Source organism: Monodelphis domestica, chromosome 6 (genome assembly GCF_027887165.1).
Source record: "Monodelphis domestica isolate mMonDom1 chromosome 6, mMonDom1.pri, whole genome shotgun sequence".
In the NCBI taxonomy this organism is placed as follows: domain Eukaryota; kingdom Metazoa; phylum Chordata; class Mammalia; order Didelphimorphia; family Didelphidae; genus Monodelphis; species Monodelphis domestica.
The window spans coordinates 252,435,182-252,455,869 of NC_077232.1; the positions used below are offsets into that span (position 1 = coordinate 252,435,182).

Below are 20,688 nucleotides of genomic sequence, written 5' to 3' on the forward strand. Positions count from 1 at the left end.
TTATTTTTCAGGGCCAGCTGGGTAGCTCAGTGCTTAGAGATGGGAGGTCCTAGGTTCAAATCTGTCCTCAGACTCTTCCTAGCTGTGTGACCCTGAGCAAGTCACTTGATTCCATTGTCTAGCCCTTACCACTCTTCTGTCTTATAAGACAGAAGGTAGGGGTTTAAAAAATTAATTATTCTCATTTTAGTATATTTTAGCAATTACAATTTGATTACTATAATATCATTAATTAATAATGAATTAATGTTATTATAATTTTATTCATATTAATGTAAAGTTTTGATGTTTTTTATCATACGTTCAACCACTACCGTTTCACCTTTAATTTAAGGACTTCAAGGATGCAAATGAAGAATTCGGGCATACCTTTAGAATATGTGAAATAGGAGCCAGGAAAACAATAGTAGACTTGACATACTTAGTCCGACTTAAAAATGGCCCTGGGCTCTGGAAAGAGGTGGCTTCTATTGTCTGGTCCCGGGAGGCCACGGTTTAGTGGCTCTTTTGAACAAAGGTGGGAGGCAGTGCCAGGGGTTAAAGCCCACGCAGGGGATCTCAGCTGCCAGGGCAGGAGACGGGGTGAGTGGCTGTTAGAACATCAAGCCCGAGCGGCTAGGAGAGGGGAGGGAAGGAGAGCAGGAATATTAACGGTTGTTACTGTTGTTACTTTGCAGTCCAATAAAGTGCCCGTGGTGCAGCCATCCCACGCAGTCCACCCTCTCACCCCACTCATCACTTACAGCGACGAGCACTTTTCACCAGGATCGCATCCTTCCCACATCCCATCAGACGTCAACTCCAAACAAGGTGAGAGCGACCTCCTTCCCAATCCCGTTCCCACCAAGTGGAGCACGGAGCACAGCGTCCCCGGCTGCTTTCCAAGTTCCCTTCCACGAGGCTGCGAGCTCCCCAGGGTGTACTAGGCGCCGTTGCCAGGGCATCTCCGGTACCTGTGGCTGGGTTTTCTTGCCAATGATGTTGCTGCATCCCAAAGTGATGCCCAGATAACAGATGCTTCCCTTGGGCCAGGGCCACTTAATTGATTTCCTGTTTAAAAGAGAGGGAGGAGAACCACAACGACTTTGGGTTGCTGTTCTTATTTTTTATTTTTCAGAGGAGAAAGAGAAGGAAAGCAGAGGTTGAACGCTTTTAGCACCTCTTACTTCCTTAAACATAAACCACAGGTTAAGAAATGCCTACCCCAGATTTAATGCTTAGCGCCCTCTGTTGTATTTGTATATCTCAGCACACATAGGCAGGGTCTAGAGAGAAACAAGAATCACAAGAGAGTTTTTAACCCTAATTTGATTTTTCTCAACTTATAAATACTTTTCCTTCCTTTGATAAATGAAATATTTTCAAATAGAATTGAACAATCATTTAATAATGTACACATTAAGTTCTAAGGATTCTATGGCTTTAAATGCTTTTTCTTTACTAGAATTGAATTGTAACCTGTTGAATACATCATGAATGGCTATGGAATTCAGAGGACTTGGGTTCAAATCTCCACCCTCAGTTCACTCTGTGATCTTTAGGCAGGTCACTTATCCTCCCTGGCCCTCAGTTTCCACATATGTAAAATAAAACTGGATAAGCTTCTGAGGTCTTTTTCCAAGACTAGACCAATGATCCAAATGAGATTTGTCTAAAGCTGCAAAGGGTAATTGAACTCTGTCCCAAACATCTCATGAATTGATGCCTACCTTATGCCAGCAAACTAGCCAGCATAGATGAATGAAGTGAAAATGATGGCTTTTTGATTAGAGCAAATAGTGGACATCAGCTCTGTTCCTTTGGTTACCTAAACCAGGAGTTGTTTACCACTGAGAACTGGTTTATTTTTTAAGTCTCGAGTTTCCTGAAAGATTAAATGATTTCCTTCTCTCCAAGCCCTTCTGCACTCTAAACAAGGATGTGCCCGTGCAAAAATTCTTTCAGAAATAAGAAAAGTCAACACTGCCAAGGTTTTTACTCTTTAGGTTTTACTCTTCCTCAAATCTTCCTTTCTTAACCATCTAAGACCCACTCTTCCAGGAGTGGATGGAAACATGATGCAATGGATGTGTGCCATTCCAAAAATGGAATCTCAGCATTTAGATTTTCCTTCACCCCCTCTATTAGTAACTCTGGGCTATTTTTAATTAACAGCCTTTCTTATCCTTTAAAATTTGTTTTTAATTAAAATGTAAAACATAGGAAATCTGATGAGATTCCTCCGTGATGGTGTGGGACAGTGGTAAGAGCTCTGTACTTCCAGGAGATTCCAGTATTGAATCTACCTCTCATTAACTGTGTGATCTTGGACAAGTCATTCAACTTTTCTAATCCTCAGCCCACTCATTTATAAAATGGGGAGGTGGGAATAAATCCTTTCCATTCTAAAATTTTATGATTCTGTGCACTGCTTAAAAGGAAATTTGAGCTCCTATTTTCAGTGGCTGTGATGGATGACAGGGTTATAGTGATCTCCTTGGTTTGGTTCATCACCCATAGTCCTTTTCGTTTTTTCTGTTGGTGGTGATAGGCTCTCATGAACACCTTCAAGAAAACGAGTTTGTGACTAGTGGCTACCTGTGTTATTCATGTTTGCACTGTTCCCATCTTTTATTGCTACTTCAGTACTCTGTAAAGTGAGTATTGTTAGAGGCAGCTAGGTGGATAGTTGAATCCATTATCCTGGTCCTGGCTTCAAATTCTGCCTCAGACACTTAATAGCTGTAGGGCACTGGGCAAGTCTTTTAGCTTCTGTTTGCCTCAGTTTCTTCACCTGTCAAATAAGAGCGATAATAGTGCCTGTATTACAGGGTTTTTGTGAGGATCAGATGAGATAATGTGTATAATATACTTTGTGAAACTTGAAGTACTGTATAAATGCTAGATGTTAATATTATTATTATTATTATTATTATTATTATTAAATAATCCTGGATCTGAGAGGCAGTTGGCATAGTAGATAAAAAGCAGACTTTATAGACAAGAAGACCTGGTTTCAAGGCTCTGGTTCAAACAGGCTGTGAAACCCTGTGCAAATCATTTTATTTCTCAATACCTAAGGCAACTCTCTAAGACAAGGATCCTAAACTTTTTTGGATCATAGAACCCTTTGGAAGTCTGGGAAGCCTATGGACTCCTTTTCAGAAAAATGTTTATTTTTTTAAACCCTTACCGTCTGTCTTAGAATCAAAACTGTATATGGGTTCCAAAGTAGAAGAACAGTAAGGGCTAGGCAATGGGGCTTAAGTGACTTACCCCAGTCACACAGTTTGGAAGTGCCTGATGCCAAATTGGAACCCAGGACCTCCCATCTCTAGGCTTGATTTTCATTCCTGGCTGCCCTGAAAAGTGTTTCTTAAATGCATAAAAAAACATAGGATTACAAAGAAAGCCAATTTCATTGCAATGCAGTTTTCAAACTATTTAAAATTTAAAACACATGTACATAGACTTTGGGTTAAGAATCCTTGCCTTAAGACCCTGCATTGGTAGAAGGAGTGTCCTTCCTGAGAGTACTCTATACCAATGAATTCCTGTATCTATACCAAGAAGAGAAAACATTTTGTTTAGCCTATTACTTTCCCGTCTCGTCTTCTTTTCGGATCATTATTAATGATCATTGAAAGCCTTTATAAAGATGGGGAGTTATTATTACCCATGTCACTATCAATAATCATAGGAACATTATTGCTAATTATCACTATTATAAAACCTTTAAATGCATATTGTTAACATTATAGATAATAATAATGACTCTAATGGCATGATTCTGGGTTTATCTAATTCCCTTTTTAGAGCCCTGATTCCCACCCATATGAAATGGAGCTTCCAATGTGGTAGCATGGTCTGTACAGACAACACTGAATTATTCAAGGGCTTATTATTTAGGTCTTTTGCTTCTGCTCCTCCTTTCTCCAGCTGCCTGCCTTTTGGGGATTTCTTTGCTAATTAGCATGTTGGTTAGCTCAGTTGGCTAGAACGTGGTGCTAATGAGGCCAGTGTTGCTGGTTTCATCTTCCCTATAGACCAGTTAATTGTGTAGAGAGAAAACGTGGGCACAAACTACAGCCCACTCTCCCCCCGACCCCTGGCCCCGGGTAGCATTCTAGTGAATATATATACCTTCTTTCAGTATAAACCCAGGACAACGACTAGCTGGCCCCTTCCATTGAAAGGGTAGGATTGTGGTGACCTCTTCATCCAAGATTGGCTCCCTCTTACAGAGAAACCTGGAGTCACCAAATCCCCAAGCTGGAAAGGCTCTCATGGCTTCAGTCCCCTAACTGAACTATGTGTCTATCCCCTATATTCCATATATGACAAATGGCTGAAACTATACCCAGATTCTTCATGGCTCTCTGCTTGGAAGTCTGTCTGTAGTCAATCACTCTCCTTTGTATTATTTTCTAGTAACCTCCCTATCAAGATAAGATAAATGCCACAGAAAAGGGAGGAAGGTTTCAACCAGTGGGTTTGGCTACTCATTTCCAGCTCTTACTTTAGGTAGGTCATGAAGTAGATAGAATGCTGGGTCTGGAGTCAGGAAAACTTGTTTTCCTGAGTTCAAATCTGGCCTCAAACACTTATTAGATGTATATTCCTGAGGAAATCAGTAGTGGTTGGCCTCAGTTTCCTCATCTGTAAAATGAACTGGAAAAGGAAATGGCAAACCACTCCAGTGTCTTTTGCCAAGAAAACCCCCAATGGGGTCACAGAGATTTGGACATGATTGAAAATGACTGAACATCATCATCACTTTAAAATACTGAATTCAGGACTACGAGAATCTGTGGTTTTATCAGTGTGGTTACCCCCTTCCACAAATTAACCCATCTACAGATTGATTGGCAATCTTGGAAAGTTTCTGTGGCTGTAAAAACTACCCCACCGCTCCCACCACAGCCTTCCTCAAAACCAAGTTGGTGATGAGTCTTCCTGAATTTCACTAGGCTGGTCCTCTAAAAACAATTAAAGAATCGACAAGCATTATGTCCCAAACACTCATGCTAAGCACCAAGAGGTAGGAAGACAAAAATGAAACTATCCCTGCCCTCAGGGAGCTTTCAGTCTATATAGCAACATTTGTGTGCATAAATAAATAACCGAAATGTCCATTCATTGCTAAATGTGTCCTCAGAGCCTTTCTAGCTGGGAAGACTCTCCCAGAGTTTGTACTCTCCTGGCTTACCCTCTAGGAACCCAGGGTGACCTTCAAGCCCCAATGGGGTATAATATAGTGTCGTGGTATGAGAATCCTATCTTTTCTGAAGTTTAATAGAAAAAAAAAAAGAAAGGTTGAAGATAATGTCTAAAGTTAAGATTTTGAATTATTAGTTTCTTTAAGTTATCTGGGTTTTTACTATCCTCCCAGCAGAATCAGTGATCACAAACCAACTGGAAAGGCTTTGACATCTTTCTCACTTTAACCAGACTGAGACTGGTGGAAACTAATAATGCCCCAGAAAACTGTAATCTGAGAATGGGATGCAAAGTATATTGAGCACAGGCTATATACACGTCCCCTGCTCACCTTGCGTAAATCACTTTCTTCACCCAATGAGGTTAATCATATTAAACCGACTTAGAATTGGGTCCTTCTTTTGTTTTGTTGTGGATTAAGGTGACTTCTCAACGGGGAAATAGCAGCCTCAGAGTCAAGAAGAACCCAGAACAAGTTAGTTATTGGTTCAGTCTCTCAGGCAACTCTCTAAGCATATACATGGTAGAATAGTAACTGAATTGCATCAGCAGAGGAAGTTTCCATACTAGGAGTTTTCTAAACCAATGAAACCACAAGTCTGGCCCAAAGTTTTTAAACTAAATAGTAATTAGTTGTTAAATGAAACATCTAAATTAACAGCTAAACAGTTGTATCAGTATCAAAGGAGGCACTCAATTTCAGCTTCAAATTCATTTTGGCTGTTTTCCTCATCCATAAAATGGGGATAATAGCAGCACCTATTTCCCAGGGCTGATCTGAGAATCAATTGAGATGACATAGGTGAAGTGTTTTGCTGGTGATTATTTTCATCAATCACTATCATCCTTGAATTCTGATTGGTTACCTAGTCTTGCTTGCGGGGGGGGGGAGGCATCATTCATTGCCAAATTATTTTAAATTTGAGGGCATGATTTTAGCTTTATGTTTTGATTCTGTGTTTGTAAAATGTCTTTTAAGAAAAAGGAATTGATCACTTTTGACCTGAGAATGCAATTACAAAGGAAACATTCTCTTTTTTATCCTCTAGCAACTATTTCATTAACACACAACTGACTTTATTGATAGAGACAAAATCATGGATTCTGAGAAGGGGCAGTGAAAATGGCCCTAGGCTGGCCCCTTCCAAATCTTTGAATCCAACTTGAAGCTTTGAGTTTGATTCATTTTACTCCTTTGAATTTTTTTTTAATGAAACCACCCTCAATTTCAGAAAGATTTCTTTTGATTCCCTTCATCTGGTTATTATCAACTTTGACCCTTAAAATATCTATTCATCTGTGGGGGTAATATGTTCAGAGTAATGGGTATTGGGGGCAAAGAGACTCTGTTAGAAATAAATATACCTAAACCCTAAGAAAATGGCTCATTTACTGAACTGAAATTCATCCCACTCGGAGAATCCACATGGGTAAAAATCAAATCTAATGGTATGAATCCAGCCTTCAATGACTGCAGTCAACAGTTCTCAAACTTTTGAGTCTCAAGACCCCTTTGCACTCTTAAAAATTATTGAAGACTATTCCCCAAAGAGCTTTTTTTTATATGGGGTTATAATCAATAGAACAATAAACATTTATTAAGTGCCTACTATGTGCTGGAGATTGTGCCAATTAGCACAGGGTGTACCCCAAAAGAATGAAAGATAGTCCTCTAACTAAACCTTTACATAGTTACCATAATAGAAATGAAAACATCTTAGTAGTATTTTGAAAATAATGTGGATCTCCCATGCACACCTTCAGGTCTCTGGACCATACTTAAACTCTTCTCTAGTGCAGTGATTCCTCACCTTTGGAGTACGAGGTCACTCCTTAAAACAATTTTTTAAGTCATTCCATTTCCTCCTTCCCATGATAGTAGTTGAAATGAAAGATCAAAGTGAATAGTGCTTTGTGTATACATGAATTCAAGGACTTCTTGTAATGATTCCCTCTGGAGGGTAGAATGCAGAATTTAAAAAGCCACCTAGATTTTATTCTGGAATAGCTACGACACCCCTTATTATTACCAACAAGTTATTGAACCTTTCTTGGGCTGTGTTCCCCTTAAAAAAGGAATAAAAGAATAGCCGTCACATGTTTGGTGGGCAGATTGCAGAGTTCAGGAGGGAATAACTAGAACTCTTGTCTAGGGCAATGATTCCCAACCTTTTGGGTATGAGGACACCTTTTAACATTAAAAATAATTCTATTTTCTTGTATTAATTTAAAGACTACATTTCCAAAGATTTCTTGTACTAAAGTTTATTTCTGCATTCTTTTTGAAGAAAGCATTAGCTGTTCAAATTAGCTGATCAATCAGACAATTTGAGAATATAAGTTTCTTGCAAGAAGGGATTCTTCATTCTCTGTATTTTCGTCTCTAGCACCTAGCACAGTGCATGGCACATAGTAGGTCCTTAAAAAATGAATGCTGAGTAAGTGCCTGCCCTGGGAGTTTAAATTTTCACAGGAAAACAAAATGAACCTTAAGGTCATCCTCAACTCTTCCCTTTCTACCTCCGTAATATATTTCACCAGCCTAGTTCAGACCTTTATCAAACTTCTCATTCAAACTATTATAATAGCTTCCTTCCTTCCTCTTCTCTCTGACTCTCTTCAGTCAATCAGCAAGTATTTATTAAGCCTCTACTCTGTATCAGGAACCGGGCCAAAGACTCTCTCCCTCCTCTCTAATTGCATCCTCCACCCAGCTGCCCCAATAATATTTCTAATGCTTAGCTCTGAATAGTCCTTGCTCACAAATCCTCAGTGGTTTCCTTCTGCCTATAGAATAAAACACTCAAACTTAGTTTACACCAACCAACACATCCAGCTTTGAACTTGCATTCTTATGAGCAGAATGGGCTTCCTGGTACCTGGGGTTGCTAATCTCATGGGGTTGTTGTGGAGATACTTATAATTTGTAGGTAAAATGCTTTGTAGGGCTTACAGTAATAAAGAGATGTCAGCTAATGTCATTAAAGGTAGACCAGAATTCTAGACTTTTACTCACTCAGACTGCCCTCCCCAACAACTCCAGTCTGAATTGTTGTTATTCAGTTGTGACCAATTCTTCTCAGATCCCATTTGGAGTTTTCATGGCAAAGATACTGGAGTGCTTTGTTGTTTCCTTCTCCTGTTCCTTTACATATAAGGAAACTGAGTCAACTGGGTTAAGTGACTTGCCCAGGATCACCTAGCTAGTAGGTGTCTTAGTCTGGATTTGAACTCAAGTCTTCCTGCCTCCACACCTGGTCCTCTATCCACTGTACCACCCGGATGCCTGAGTGGTATGTTAGCCCCTGGTTGATGCAGCCTTTTGGTGATACTGGCAACCATATTCTTGAGACTGTTGGTCAACAAGAATCTGTGAAGGGTTTGCCAAGAAGTGGGTTTATAAAGAATGGCAAAAACATTCCTGACATTTAAGGAGCTCAAATTTCAATAGAGGAGATGACAATTAGGGAGCCCCAGAAGAGGCTTCTGAGGCAGTTGTGGAATTTGATCCTAAGTCTTAAGGGAAACCAAGAAAGGCAGAAAGTGAGGAAGGAGAACATTCTAGGCATTGGGACCATATGGATGCAGAGGCATGGAGATGAGAGATGGAGTGTCACATTTGAGGAATAGCAAGACTATCACAAGATTGAGGAGGGGAGTAATACTAGGAACATGGGAAGGGTCCAGGTTGTGAAAAGCTTTAAATGCCAAATAGAGGACTGGGTTTTATATTTAATCCTGGAGTAATAGGGAGCCACTGGAGTTTATTGAGGAAGGGTGTAGTAAAAATTACTTTTACAATTTAGTAGAAAATAGATTGGAGTGGGGCAAGACTTGATGCAGATGAGACAAATTAGGAAACTAATGCAATCATCCAGGGAAGAATTAATATGTTTTTATTGTGCTAGGGTGGTGACCATGGAAGAGAAGAGAAGAAAGAATCTATGTGAGGGATGTTGGTAAAGTAGAAATGACCATATTAGCAACAGATTAGAAATGTGAGTGAAGTCAGAGAGTTGAGGATGCCCCAAATGTTCTGGATTCTAGGTGACTGAGAGGATGGTAAAAGTAAAAGGGGAATTGGAAAGAGATAGGATTTTGAAGAAAAGCTAACAAGTTTTGATTTGGAGATTTTGAGTTTGAGGTGACTCGGAGGCACCCAGTTCAAGATGTTCAAAAGACAGCTAGCTGGTCATATAAAACTGGTGTCCAGGAGAAATATTAGGGACCAATATGGAGATTTGTGAATCATTTGCATGGAGATGGTCATTGAACCTGTGAGATTTGCTATCACCAAGTGAGATAGCATAGAAGGGAAAGAGAAAGGGACCCAGGAAAGAAATGTATGGGGGACACCCACAATTAATGGGCATGACATGGATAAAGGTCCAGAAAAAAGGGATTGAAGAGGTGGTAGAAAGGGAAGCAAGAGAGAACAATGTCAGGAAAACCTAGAGAGAAGAAAATATCCAAGAGGAAAAGGAGTTCAAGAAAGAACTAATACCCTTAAGAAAAGACTGTTAGGTTTCAAGTCAAGTTACCAAACATTTATTAAACACCTCCTATGTGCTGGGGATACAAAGAAAGGCAAAAGACAGTCCTTACCCTAAAGGAACTCACAGCCTGATGGAGAAGACAGCAAACATCTGTGTACAATCAAATTATAGAAGGAGAAATTGGAAATAGCCTCAGAGGGAAGCCACTAGCACTTAAAGGACCTGGGGAAGGCTTCTTGCTGAACGTAGGGTTTTAGGTGAGATTTGAGGGAAGCCCGGAGGCAGAGGTAAGAAGGGAAGGCTTTCTAGGAACATGGGAGAACCTGGGAAAATGCCCAAAGTCAAGAGACAGAGTGTCTTGTATGGCAAATAACAAAGAGGCATTTGGATCACTGAATACAGGGAGTAAAGAATGAGAAGACAGGAGAGGCAAGAAGTTTGGAAATCAAGAGATAACTGATCATCTTGGAGATGGGTGTCTCATATGAATGATGAGTTTGGAAGCCAGATTACAGAGTTTGGAAGTGGAGAGGAAGTGGAGATACCTACTGAAGATGGACTTTTTTCAAGGAGTTCAGCTGAGAAGGGGAGGAAAGCCATAGGCTAATAGCTATTGGGGATAGACAGTCTATTTAGTAGCTACGATGTACAAAGTTCTGTGCGATTGCAAAATGAAAACACCATGCTCCTTGTCTATCCTTCTCCTTGTGTAACCTGCAACATATGTGATTCCAGCTGTGCACAGATGAATGTAATGCATAAGGAAAGGTATGATGGAAACCTTTAATGAGGGAGAGAACACATTGGGCCCTATGAAAGGGGTGGAGCTTGAAGGAAGAGAATGTCTCCTACAGAAGAAACTCAAAAGAGGGCACCCTCTAGATATGGCAGGTTTATTGTTCAGTTGTATTCAACTCTTTGTGACCCCAATTGGGATTTTCTTGGGAGAGACATGGAAACTGTTTGCCATTCCTTTCTCCGATTCCTTTCACAGATGAGGAAACTGAGGCAAAGAGGGTTAAGCAACTTTTCCAGGGTCACACATCTAGTAAGTGTCTGGGACAATATTTGAACTCAGATCCTCCTAACCTTGTGCTCTATCTACTACACCATTTAGCTAGCTATAGGTATGGTCGGTAACCCATACAAATTCAAAGAGCTGGGAAAGTTCAGAACAAGGTTGGGGAATATCCAGTTTGTCCAGATTGTAGAGTATGTGAAGGAAAATAATGTGAAAAAATGTAAAGGTAAACCAGAGCTAAATTTTGGAAGATTTTAAATGCCGGATGAAGGAGATTATATTTTAACCTTTGGGCAACAGGAAACCATTGAAGATTTTTGGGCTGGGAAATGAATTGGGCATAACTATGTATTAGGAATATTATTATGATCGATGAATGAAGAAGAGATTGCAGAGAGGGAAGACTGGAGGCAGAAAGAATCATTAGGAGGCTGTAAACAGAAGTGAGAAGCGGGATTGGTTCAAGAGATGTTAGGAGTTAGAGGAGGGGAAGTTGTAGAGCTGGAAGAGAACTTAAAGGCTCTCTAGTCCAAGACCCTCATTTTACAGAGGAGAGAACTGAAGCCAAAGGGTGTTAATTAAAGACTTATACTGGATCACACTGGGAGGAAGGAGTTTGAGTGAGAATGATGACTCAAGTTTCAGTCCTGGATGGCTGAACGGAGAGGCACAATTCATTTAAGGGGGAAAGATGATGAGGTCCATTTTGTTATTGCCATAGTCCCTAGGACCTCCAGCTCTTTTTCTGAAGAGAATAGCTTCCCTTGCTCTAAAATGAGTACTAAAGCCTTCACTTAGTTCTCCTTGTTGGAAACCTTTGGTTAATCCCACACAAAAAAAAATCTAGAATTGAGCAAAGGCTTATTCAGTTGATGGTACAAGCTATTCTTAGAATTACAGAACAATAATCTGCAAGGATCCTCAGAGATAAGTTTATGTAGTGCCTTTATGCTTGTTAGTGCCATGGATAAGTCTCCTGACTCAATTCAATGTATCTTCTCCCACCCTACCCCTTGCCTATGCCATTTGTCTCTCATTGGAATGTTGTTGTTATTGAGTCATTTCTCAGTTGTGTCCAGCTCTTCATTACTGCATTTGGGGTTTTCTTGGCAGAGATATTGGAATGGTTTGTCATTTCCTTCTCCAGTTCATTTTACAGATGAAGAGAGGAAAGAGGATTTAGTGACTTACCCAGGGCCACATAGCTAGTGTATGAGTCCAGATTGACCTTCCAAATAGGAGTCTTCCTGACTCCAGGATTGGCCCTCTATCCATTGTACCACCTAGCTGCTCCCTGGAATACCCTTTCCTTATCAGGCACTTCTTAGTTGTGATGGTTAGAGTAGTGTTACAAACTTGATATTGTAAATATATGGATCTTTAACCCTGGAAGCTTTTCAAGAAGATTTTAAATTGACTGTATCTGACACAGCAGTTTGCACATTTTTCTAGTTTAGGCACAGATATCCTAGAATATCCTCTAGAAGAATGATTCTTAACGTGGAGTCTGTGAATTTGGTTTTTAATTATTTTTGATAACTATGTATCTCTATAATTGGTTTCCTTTGTAATCGTATATGTTTTATTTTATTCATTTATAAACATTATATGAAGTCTTCAGGCTGCCTATAAGGACTATGACACTAAAGAAAAAAAGGGTTAAGAACTTCTCTTAAAGAATAAGATTGTCAATGGTTGGGGCAGCTAGGTGGATCAGTGGATAGAGAGCCAGGCTTAGAGATGGGAGGTCCTGGGTTCACATTTGAACCCTGACACTTCCTAGCTGGGCAACCCTGGGCAAGCCACTGCCTCAGCCTTACTGCTATTCTGCCTTGGAGCTAATCCTTAGTATTTATCCTGAGACAGAAGGGGATAGTTTGAAGAAAGAAAAAAACGTGAGCTTCTCATTTCTCTAGTGCTTAGTATCATGCTTTGCACATAGTAGGCACTTAACAAATTCTTTTTCATTCATTTTCTCATATTCTGTCCCTAGCCCTGTGCTAGGGCCCATGTTGTTCCAAAGACAAAAATGAAACAGTCCCTTCCTTCAAGGATCTTATAGTCTTTTGAAAGAAAACCAATGTTGCCCCCAAAAGGAAAGTGCAAAATAGCTATGAAGAAATTTTGGTGGCGAGGGTGGCACTAGCAACTTGAGGGCTCAGAAAAGACTTTCCTCAGGATAATCCTGGAGCTGAGCTTTGAAAGAGGCCCAGGGATTCTACTGGGCAGATATAAGGAGGGAGGGCATTTCAGACATGGGACAGTTCAGGCTGTTCAACAGGAGATGGAAATGTTGTACAGAGCGAGCCAGAGATCAGTCTGGCTGCTTTTGAAAGTGTGTGAAGGGCAATGATGGGCAGTAGACTTGGAGGGGAGTTTTTTAATAGGAACAGAAGTGGAGAAATACTGAAAACCACCTTAAAAATACCTAAAAGACCCATCAATTTCACAAACTTTAGACCCTATAGGTTAGATGACAGCCCCGCTTCAGAAAAAACCCCATGATACTCCTGTTTTCAATTAGTGTTGATTTGTCATTGTTGTTGCTAAATTCTAAAATCCTGCTCTTCATCTTGGCTTAAAGGTGATCCTGGATTCTCAAAGGTGAGGGTAATGGAGCACCAACTCTTTAGCTGTCATCTGGGGACCAATCTAGAGAAGTCCATAGAGATTTATTTCTGAAAGTCTGGCCACCTATTGATGCTTTTTCTTTTTGACCCTAGAAACTTCTTAAGATGCTCTATTAAAGTATGAAGGGCTTTCAACCTATGTCAGCAAAGGAAGGAGCCACATTGACAACCACGGATCTCTACAAGCTTTGAAATATTACCATTTTTCTTCTTCTGTGTCCTGATTTTGTAGACTCAAATTTTGGCTACTGTTGAAAGGACCTTTGGTGTTCAAAGGCAGGAGCTGCAACGCCACTCATGCTTATGAGTCAGGACCAAGAACCAAATGTTTCATCTTGAGTACCAGATTCAGTTGTCAATCTACACTGCCCATTTCCTCTGGAAACTGATCTGAGCCCCACTCTGGCATCCTCCCCACTCCCTTTGTATTCTACAGCTATAACTGAAAATCCCATGATTTCATAGTTGTTTTCAGCTCCTATAATTCTAGATCAGTATGATCAAAGGAAAGAAATAAGTTCCTACTGTGTGCTAGGTGCTCTGCTAAGCTCTTTAAAAATATTACCTCAGTTGATCCTCATTGCAACCCTAGGAAATAGGCACTATTCTTATCCCTATTTTACAATTAAGAAAATTAAGAAAGACAGAGGCTGTGTGATTTGCTCAAAGTCACATAGCTAGCAAGTGTCAAAGGCAGGATTTGAACTCATGTCTCCCAGATCTCAAACCTGGCTGCCACCCATCCCACCACCTACCTGCCTCTGATAAAGGAATCTATATTTAGGGTTGTGACCTGGATGAAATGTGTCAAACGGCTTCCGGATGCTATATGAACCAGATTAAAACAATTGGGAAATATTTAACAAGAATAAAATACAAGAGAACATCTATAATATTGACATGTGGCTTTCTAAGTTGATATACAGTCTTCAGAGATCCTTAAATATGGCTTAGTGGCCCCCATTATTTCTATTTGAATTTGACATCACCATTCTAGATCAATGAAAAGTCAAGCCATAAGAAAGAAGTTATAGACCCATTGATGTACAATGAAGAGCTAAACAGGAACCTCCTTCTACAACAAGGAATTCTTTTTTTAAAAATTCATTCATTCATTTGTTAAATTTCCAGGTATCTCCACCCTTCCTCCCCTTCTGGCACTGGAGAAACACCATTTAACCAAAAGATATATGTATATGTAAAACTGTGCCTTGCTTGTTTCTCTTTGTCAGTTCCTTCTCTGGAGGTGGACATACACAAATCCTTTTTCAAACATTATGAAGTTGGACGAGAGAAAAAAATGACATCTCTAAGCAATACAAGGCTTTCCTTTATAACCCCATCTATTTTACTTTAGGCATTTAAAGCCATTATTCTGAGAAGGGACTGATAAGGCTTTACCAGATTGAAAAATGGGTTCATGATTTAAAAAAAAAATTATGAATCTACAATATCCTTGAGAACTGGTCCCCTTTGGTGAAGGGCAGCCCATTACACTTTTGGACAGCTCTTATCCTTTGGCACTTTCCTTGCATCAAGATAAAATCTGGCTCTCTTCAAATTCACCCATTGTTCTTATCTCTTCCCTCTGGGGCCAAGAAGAACAAGTCTAATCTTTCTTCCACTTGACAGCCTTTCAAATATTTGTAGACAATTATGAAGTTTCCCCTTAAGTCTCCTCTTTGCCACGCTGAGTGTGCCATGCACAAGTCCTTCAACTCACCTTCCAACCAGCATGTCCACCCTCCCCAGGATCAAGTCTAGTTAACTACTCCTTCTCAAAATGTGGAATTAGAATGAAATACAATACCCCAAACATGGCTAAGAGGTGGACAGAGAGAGCATTGGACCTGGGAGTCAGGAAGAATTCAAATCCTGTCTTAAACACTCAAGACCCTGGGCAAGTCACACAACCTCTGTCTGCCTCCATTTCCTCAACTGTAAAATAGAGAGAAGAATAGCACCTCCCTCAGAGTTTTTAGAACCAGATGAATTAATTACAAAGTGTTTTGCAAACCTTAAAGTGCTTTTTAAATGCTGTGGCTGTTCAGTCATTTTTCAGTTGTTTCTGACTCTTTCTGACCCTATTTGGGGTTTTCTTAGCAAAGAAGCTGGAATGGTTTGCCATTTCCTCCTCCAGCTCATTTTACAAATGAGGAAACTAAGGCAAGCAGGGTTAAGTGACTTGCTCAGAATCACACAGTTAGTTTGTGTCTGAGGCCAGATTTGAACTCAGGAAAATGAGTCTTCTTGACTCCAAGCCTGGTAGTCTGCATGGCTGTCCTTATTATAAATGCTAGCAAGTCTATCGTCAGGCAAGAACAGACTATAATAAGTTTATTACTTCTATTGCTCTAAATGTCATCCGTTCCTGTCTTTAAGAAAGTTTAATATTGCTTTGGGGTCACCTTCTATCAATCTGTGCATTTATTAAGCACCTTCCATATACCAGGTGTAGACACAAAGGCAAAAGTGAAAAGGAAAAAGTGAATATAATCTCTCAAGATTACATTCTGTGTGTGTGTGTGTGTGTGTGTGTGTGTGTGTGTGTGTGTGCGTGTGTGTGTGTGCAAACCAGAATCTAGAGAGGCAGAAAGGAGAAAGGAGCACACTCCAGGCACATGAGGGCAATGGATTCAGAGCCTCAGTCAGAATCTGAAGATGGGACACTTCTGTAGGAGGAACAGCAAGTAGGCCAATGACTTACCGTTGACTCATAATGAATGAGCTTTTGTGGTCTATGAAAATGTCCGCATGGTTTTCACAGGAACTTCAGTCTAGCCATACCACCCTCACCCTGAGCAAAACCAGGAATTTATCTTGTGTGATAGGTGATCTATTAAAAGAAAGGAAGGAGCCTTTCTCTCTGCCCCCACGTCTTGCTTACCTAGATATTAAGTAAGATTTGGGCTATTTCTGTTCTAGTTAGTTGCTAGTGCCCAACATATGGTGGTGGTGTTTCAGTGGTGTCTGGCTCTTCATGAACAACCCATTTGGGGTTTTCTTGGCAAAGATATGTGAGTCGTTTGTCATGTCCTTCCCCAACTCATTTTTATGGATGAGGAAGTGGAGGCAAAGTTAAGTGACTTGCCCAGGGTCACACAGACCAGGTTTGAACCCAGGAAGATAAGTCTTTCTGATTCCAAGCCTACTGGGCCACCAGGCTGCTCTATTTTAGCAGTGTATAAAGGCTAAATCTGTATATCTGTCAAATCAGAATAAGCAACACTGACCCTCCTTTTTGGAAAATTCCACTTTAAATGTCAACATTTTTGATGATATCGCCCAAGATCCAGATGGAGCCCAATGGGATTTTGCGTGAAAAGTCAGTGTTACACGAATCCATGGTACAGACTCAATTTACCTGCACCGCATACATACTGGCCATCCATTCACTCAGTTCAGTTTCAGGCTCTGTGTGCATTCCTCCTTAGGTTTTCACACCTCTGGAATGTGAATGTAAATATTTAAATATCCCTTTAAAAGGAGTTGATTTAATGTGTTAAGAAGCCTTAATAGCTTTTCCTGTCCTAAGCCCTACTTCCCCAAACATATTAAATGTCAGCTTTTTATATGCTTACTCATGGGGCTCTCTCCCTTACTCCTTTTTCTCTTACAGACAGTCTTAGGCAAAGCGCGGGCAAGAGGCTGTCTTCTGGGACTAGGATTAGGTCTAATCTTGAGGTCCTTCTCAGAGCTAAGGGGTACTCTCTGGCTGGGAAGAGGAACATTCCTAGTGGGACGGTGCCTTTCTATGAAATACAACTCATGTGGGATAGGGTGACCTTGCAACCCAGAGCGCTCAACGTGCTGTGCAGAGTTTGGCTGAAGATGAAGGGGCAGCCAGAAACCCAATGAATTCTATCATGTGCCCATTGTGAGACTGAAGATGATTTCTAATTAAACACTGATCCTCTGGAAGTCAATGTTCCAAATCTCATCCATAAGGGAGCCAGTTAAAATGGGGAAAAGTGGGCGCCTGCCCAATCAGACAGTAACTCCATGGAAGGCTATTTACTTTGCCCGTGTCATCATTCCCCTGTTTGTTCTATGATGCTCTTTGGAAGAGCTGCATAGCCTTTTCATAGCTGAAAGGAAATAGAGGAGAATAAATATCAACTTTCTCCAATCAGATTTGAAGAGATTGAGTTAATGGTTCACTTGGGCTTTCACCGATCCTTCAAAAAAGCAAATACTATAACTGAAATACTGAAATCTATTATGCATTAGTCAAGATGAGGTTTTTTTCCTTAGAATTCAATTCCCTTTGAAGTGAGGATAATAATATAATACCAGTAACAGTAATAGTAGTAGTTCATGTTTATATAGTCTTTTACAAAATGCTTTCCTTACAACTTCTTCCAAATTTATACAGTAAAAACAATTTGATTCTGTCTCTTGATTAAAGCACAAGGCATCTTTTTTCCCCATTCATCTCTTCTCCCAGTGGCCTGTCGAATCTAAAAATGTACTTCTCTGTTCTTCTTAACAGGCATGTCCAGACATCCTCCAGCTCCTGACATCCCTACCTTTTATCCCCTGTCTCCAAGTGGTGTAGGACAGATCACCCCACCTCTTGGCTGGTAAGAACCCTTTGACAACTTGGAAGGAGAAGATCCCCACTTTCATAGCTTTGCCTTTTCATTTATTCATGTTAACTTTATGAAGGGCACCATGGAGTAAAGAAAATTTCACTTTGCAAGGAAGATGGTCAATTCATTTCACTTCCATTTAAAAGATTAAAAAAATGTAGACTTTGAAACAGGTTGAATCTGTTTTCTAATATCTGTAGAAAATGAACATCTAGCATTTTTGCTTTGAAGCTCATAGTTGGATGGATCCAGTGTGTTGCTTTGGGCATTTGGTATGACTGCACATAGATGGACAGCTCTTAAAGCTCTTAAAGAAAACATTTTTAGAGCTTTTTTATGAATAAACTTGTAATTTCTAGCACCAAAGGTGAACACATAGAATGTTCTTTTTTTTTTCCTTGCTGAAGTAATTGTGTCAAACTGGGAAGAAAGAGCTGTCAGCCAGAAGCAGAGCAGATCTTACATAGAAATTCAAAATAAGAAAGCAGTTCTTGAATTTGGAGAAAGATAGTATGTACTCTGAACTTCACTATTAATCAAAAGGAGTTATTTAGGACTTTCTTTTCTCAAAAATGTAATGTTAATGTCTTTTTTACATTATTTTTATCTTTAAAGAGTTTTTAAAATTATTATTAGTGTTTAACCAAAACTTTAGAGGCAAAGGAAATATACCTTGAAAAAAGAAGGAAGGAACACATGGAATTGCTTTTTTGATTATCTTTGGAATCCTCATCTTTTTTTCCCCTCCTCCTCTTGGAGTGGACTGTTCCTTCTTTTGGGAAGTCTGATGAAACTCCAGTCTGTGTTTGCTTCCCTCCTTCTCCCCTGTCCTGCCCCAATATCCTAAGAATTCTCTCTTCTCCCCTTTTTAGCTATGGCCTGTCATTCTAGTTGCTTTTAAGGTCAGCAGCTTTGGAAATGGCAGTTGCCTTTTTTTTTAAAGCATTAAATCTCTGGGTCAATAACTCTGTTTGAATTTAATTGATTGTGCTTACACTTTCAAACTTGGATCAATTATTCCTTCTGAACTTAGCTACTTAGGGGGCATTAATCCTGTGGCGAGTCCCATCAGGGGCAGTTAGAAGAAGGTGTGAACTAAGTATGCAAGGCAGTGTAATGTTAGACATGGGAAAGGCAGAGGGAGGGAGGAAAGGAGAAATGGGATCTGAAGGGAGGATAAAAGGGAAACAATCTTTTGTTTCCTGAATGAATATGGGAATGAGAAAGGGATGTATGGTGGTTTATGTGTGTATGTGTGTTAAAAAAACAAAAGTCTGGTCGCTGAGATTGATTTATCCAATCTTTGTTCTTTTTTTATTTCCATTTCCTAACAGTTTGAGATGAAATTTACTGACTAGTTACATTTTTTCTAACAGAGAAAACCTGCCTTTCAGTCTTTGTGTTAAATGATGACTATGGTTTTATACTGGGGTGTCTGTGGGAGGAGGGGTTTTTTGGAAAGGACTTTGGGGGTGGGAACGAAATGGGGAACCAGTTTAATATAACTGGAGAGATTGAGATGGTGGAGGGGAAAGAAGGGAAACCTCAGACAGCATTCTTTTAATCCTGCCCTCCTCTAATTGTTGTTGATGGTTGGTAAGTCTTGTTTCATAATTGATGGGCTCCTTTCTTCTGTGACCTCAGGCAAGGTCAGCCTGTTTATCCCATCACGGGTGGATTCAGGCAGCCCTACCCATCCTCACTCTCAGTCGACACTTCCATGTCCAGGTAGGTGGAGGAGGTGGAAAACTGGGGCATTTGAATACAAGCTGCTGCTTTTCTGCTTGCATCTTGTATGCCTCTGCTTGCCTTTCAGACAGCTAGGAGTGGTGCCTCAATTTCAACAACATGTCTGTCTGTAGATGCAGGCTGCCTGGCTCCCACACTAGAAGTGCTAATTAGGATTTCCCAGGTAGGAGCCATAGACCATAGACAGGAGATAGAAACCAGAAATACTCATGATCGGCCATCACCCACACTTGGAAGTATTGGCTCCCAAAGTGGCAGGGCTCATCGCTACACGGATGTGTGGGGCGTGAAACATTCTGATGATGGAAACTGCAGAGTTTGCTTTTTTTAATAAAATATATTGGGGAGGAGGGAGAAGGACACTCGACTGGTCTCTAATTTGCTTCCTGGATGTGTGGCAAGTTCAGTGTAGCATGACTAGTTGGTAAAAATGCATCGATTCTGCAGGGTCCAGTCTTAGCCCGGAGAAGAGGGATCGTGTGGACAAGCTGTCAGGACCTCTGGGATGTCTGTACTAGTGTGCGAATCAGGCCATGTGTTGACTTATTAGTGCAAGCATTGCTCTCTGAGACCTGCCCTGCCACACTTTGAAACTGCTCTGTGTAATGCTTTGGCACCTGGGAAAAAAAATGGCTTCTGAATCCTGTGCTTGATATATTCCCCCAAGACTGCAATGTATTATCTGTGCATTCGATGTGACAGGAAATACTGTCATTATATGAGGCATCATTCTGTTTGGTTAATAAATGGGCATCACAGTTTATTTATTTATAACTTGAGTTTCTTAGGTTCTTTATGCTTTTTAGGTCACTTCTAGACACTGCAGTTAGAGAGTCCAAGACAAACTTAACTCTTTCCCCTATATGGAAAAGAAATGTCCACCCACTTGAAGTCACACTGTTAGAGCTGTCCGGTGACAGAGTTTTTTTTTTTCATTTTTACTGACAAATAACTGTTTTGGGTGTTAGGCTTGTTTTTTTTTTTTTTTTTTTTTTAAATCC

General features: G+C 40.2%; 1 protein-coding gene across 12 annotated transcripts in view; it reads left to right on the forward strand.

Moving 5' to 3' along the window:
• Positions 1-20,688, forward strand: part of LEF1 (lymphoid enhancer binding factor 1) — a 176,618-nt gene that overhangs the window by 112,233 nt on the left and 43,697 nt on the right. For 9 of the 12 annotated variants that reach the window (XM_007495821.3, XM_056803101.1, XM_056803102.1 and 6 more), the window contains exons 5-7: positions 678-810; positions 17,839-17,929; positions 19,583-19,666. In XM_007495821.3, the coding sequence (XP_007495883.1) occupies positions 678-810; positions 17,839-17,929; positions 19,583-19,666 (308 nt within the window). The remainder of the gene's footprint in view (positions 1-677; positions 811-17,838; positions 17,930-19,582; positions 19,667-20,688) is intronic. The other 3 variants (XM_007495825.3, XM_007495826.3, XM_007495827.3) reach the window with 1 other exon arrangement.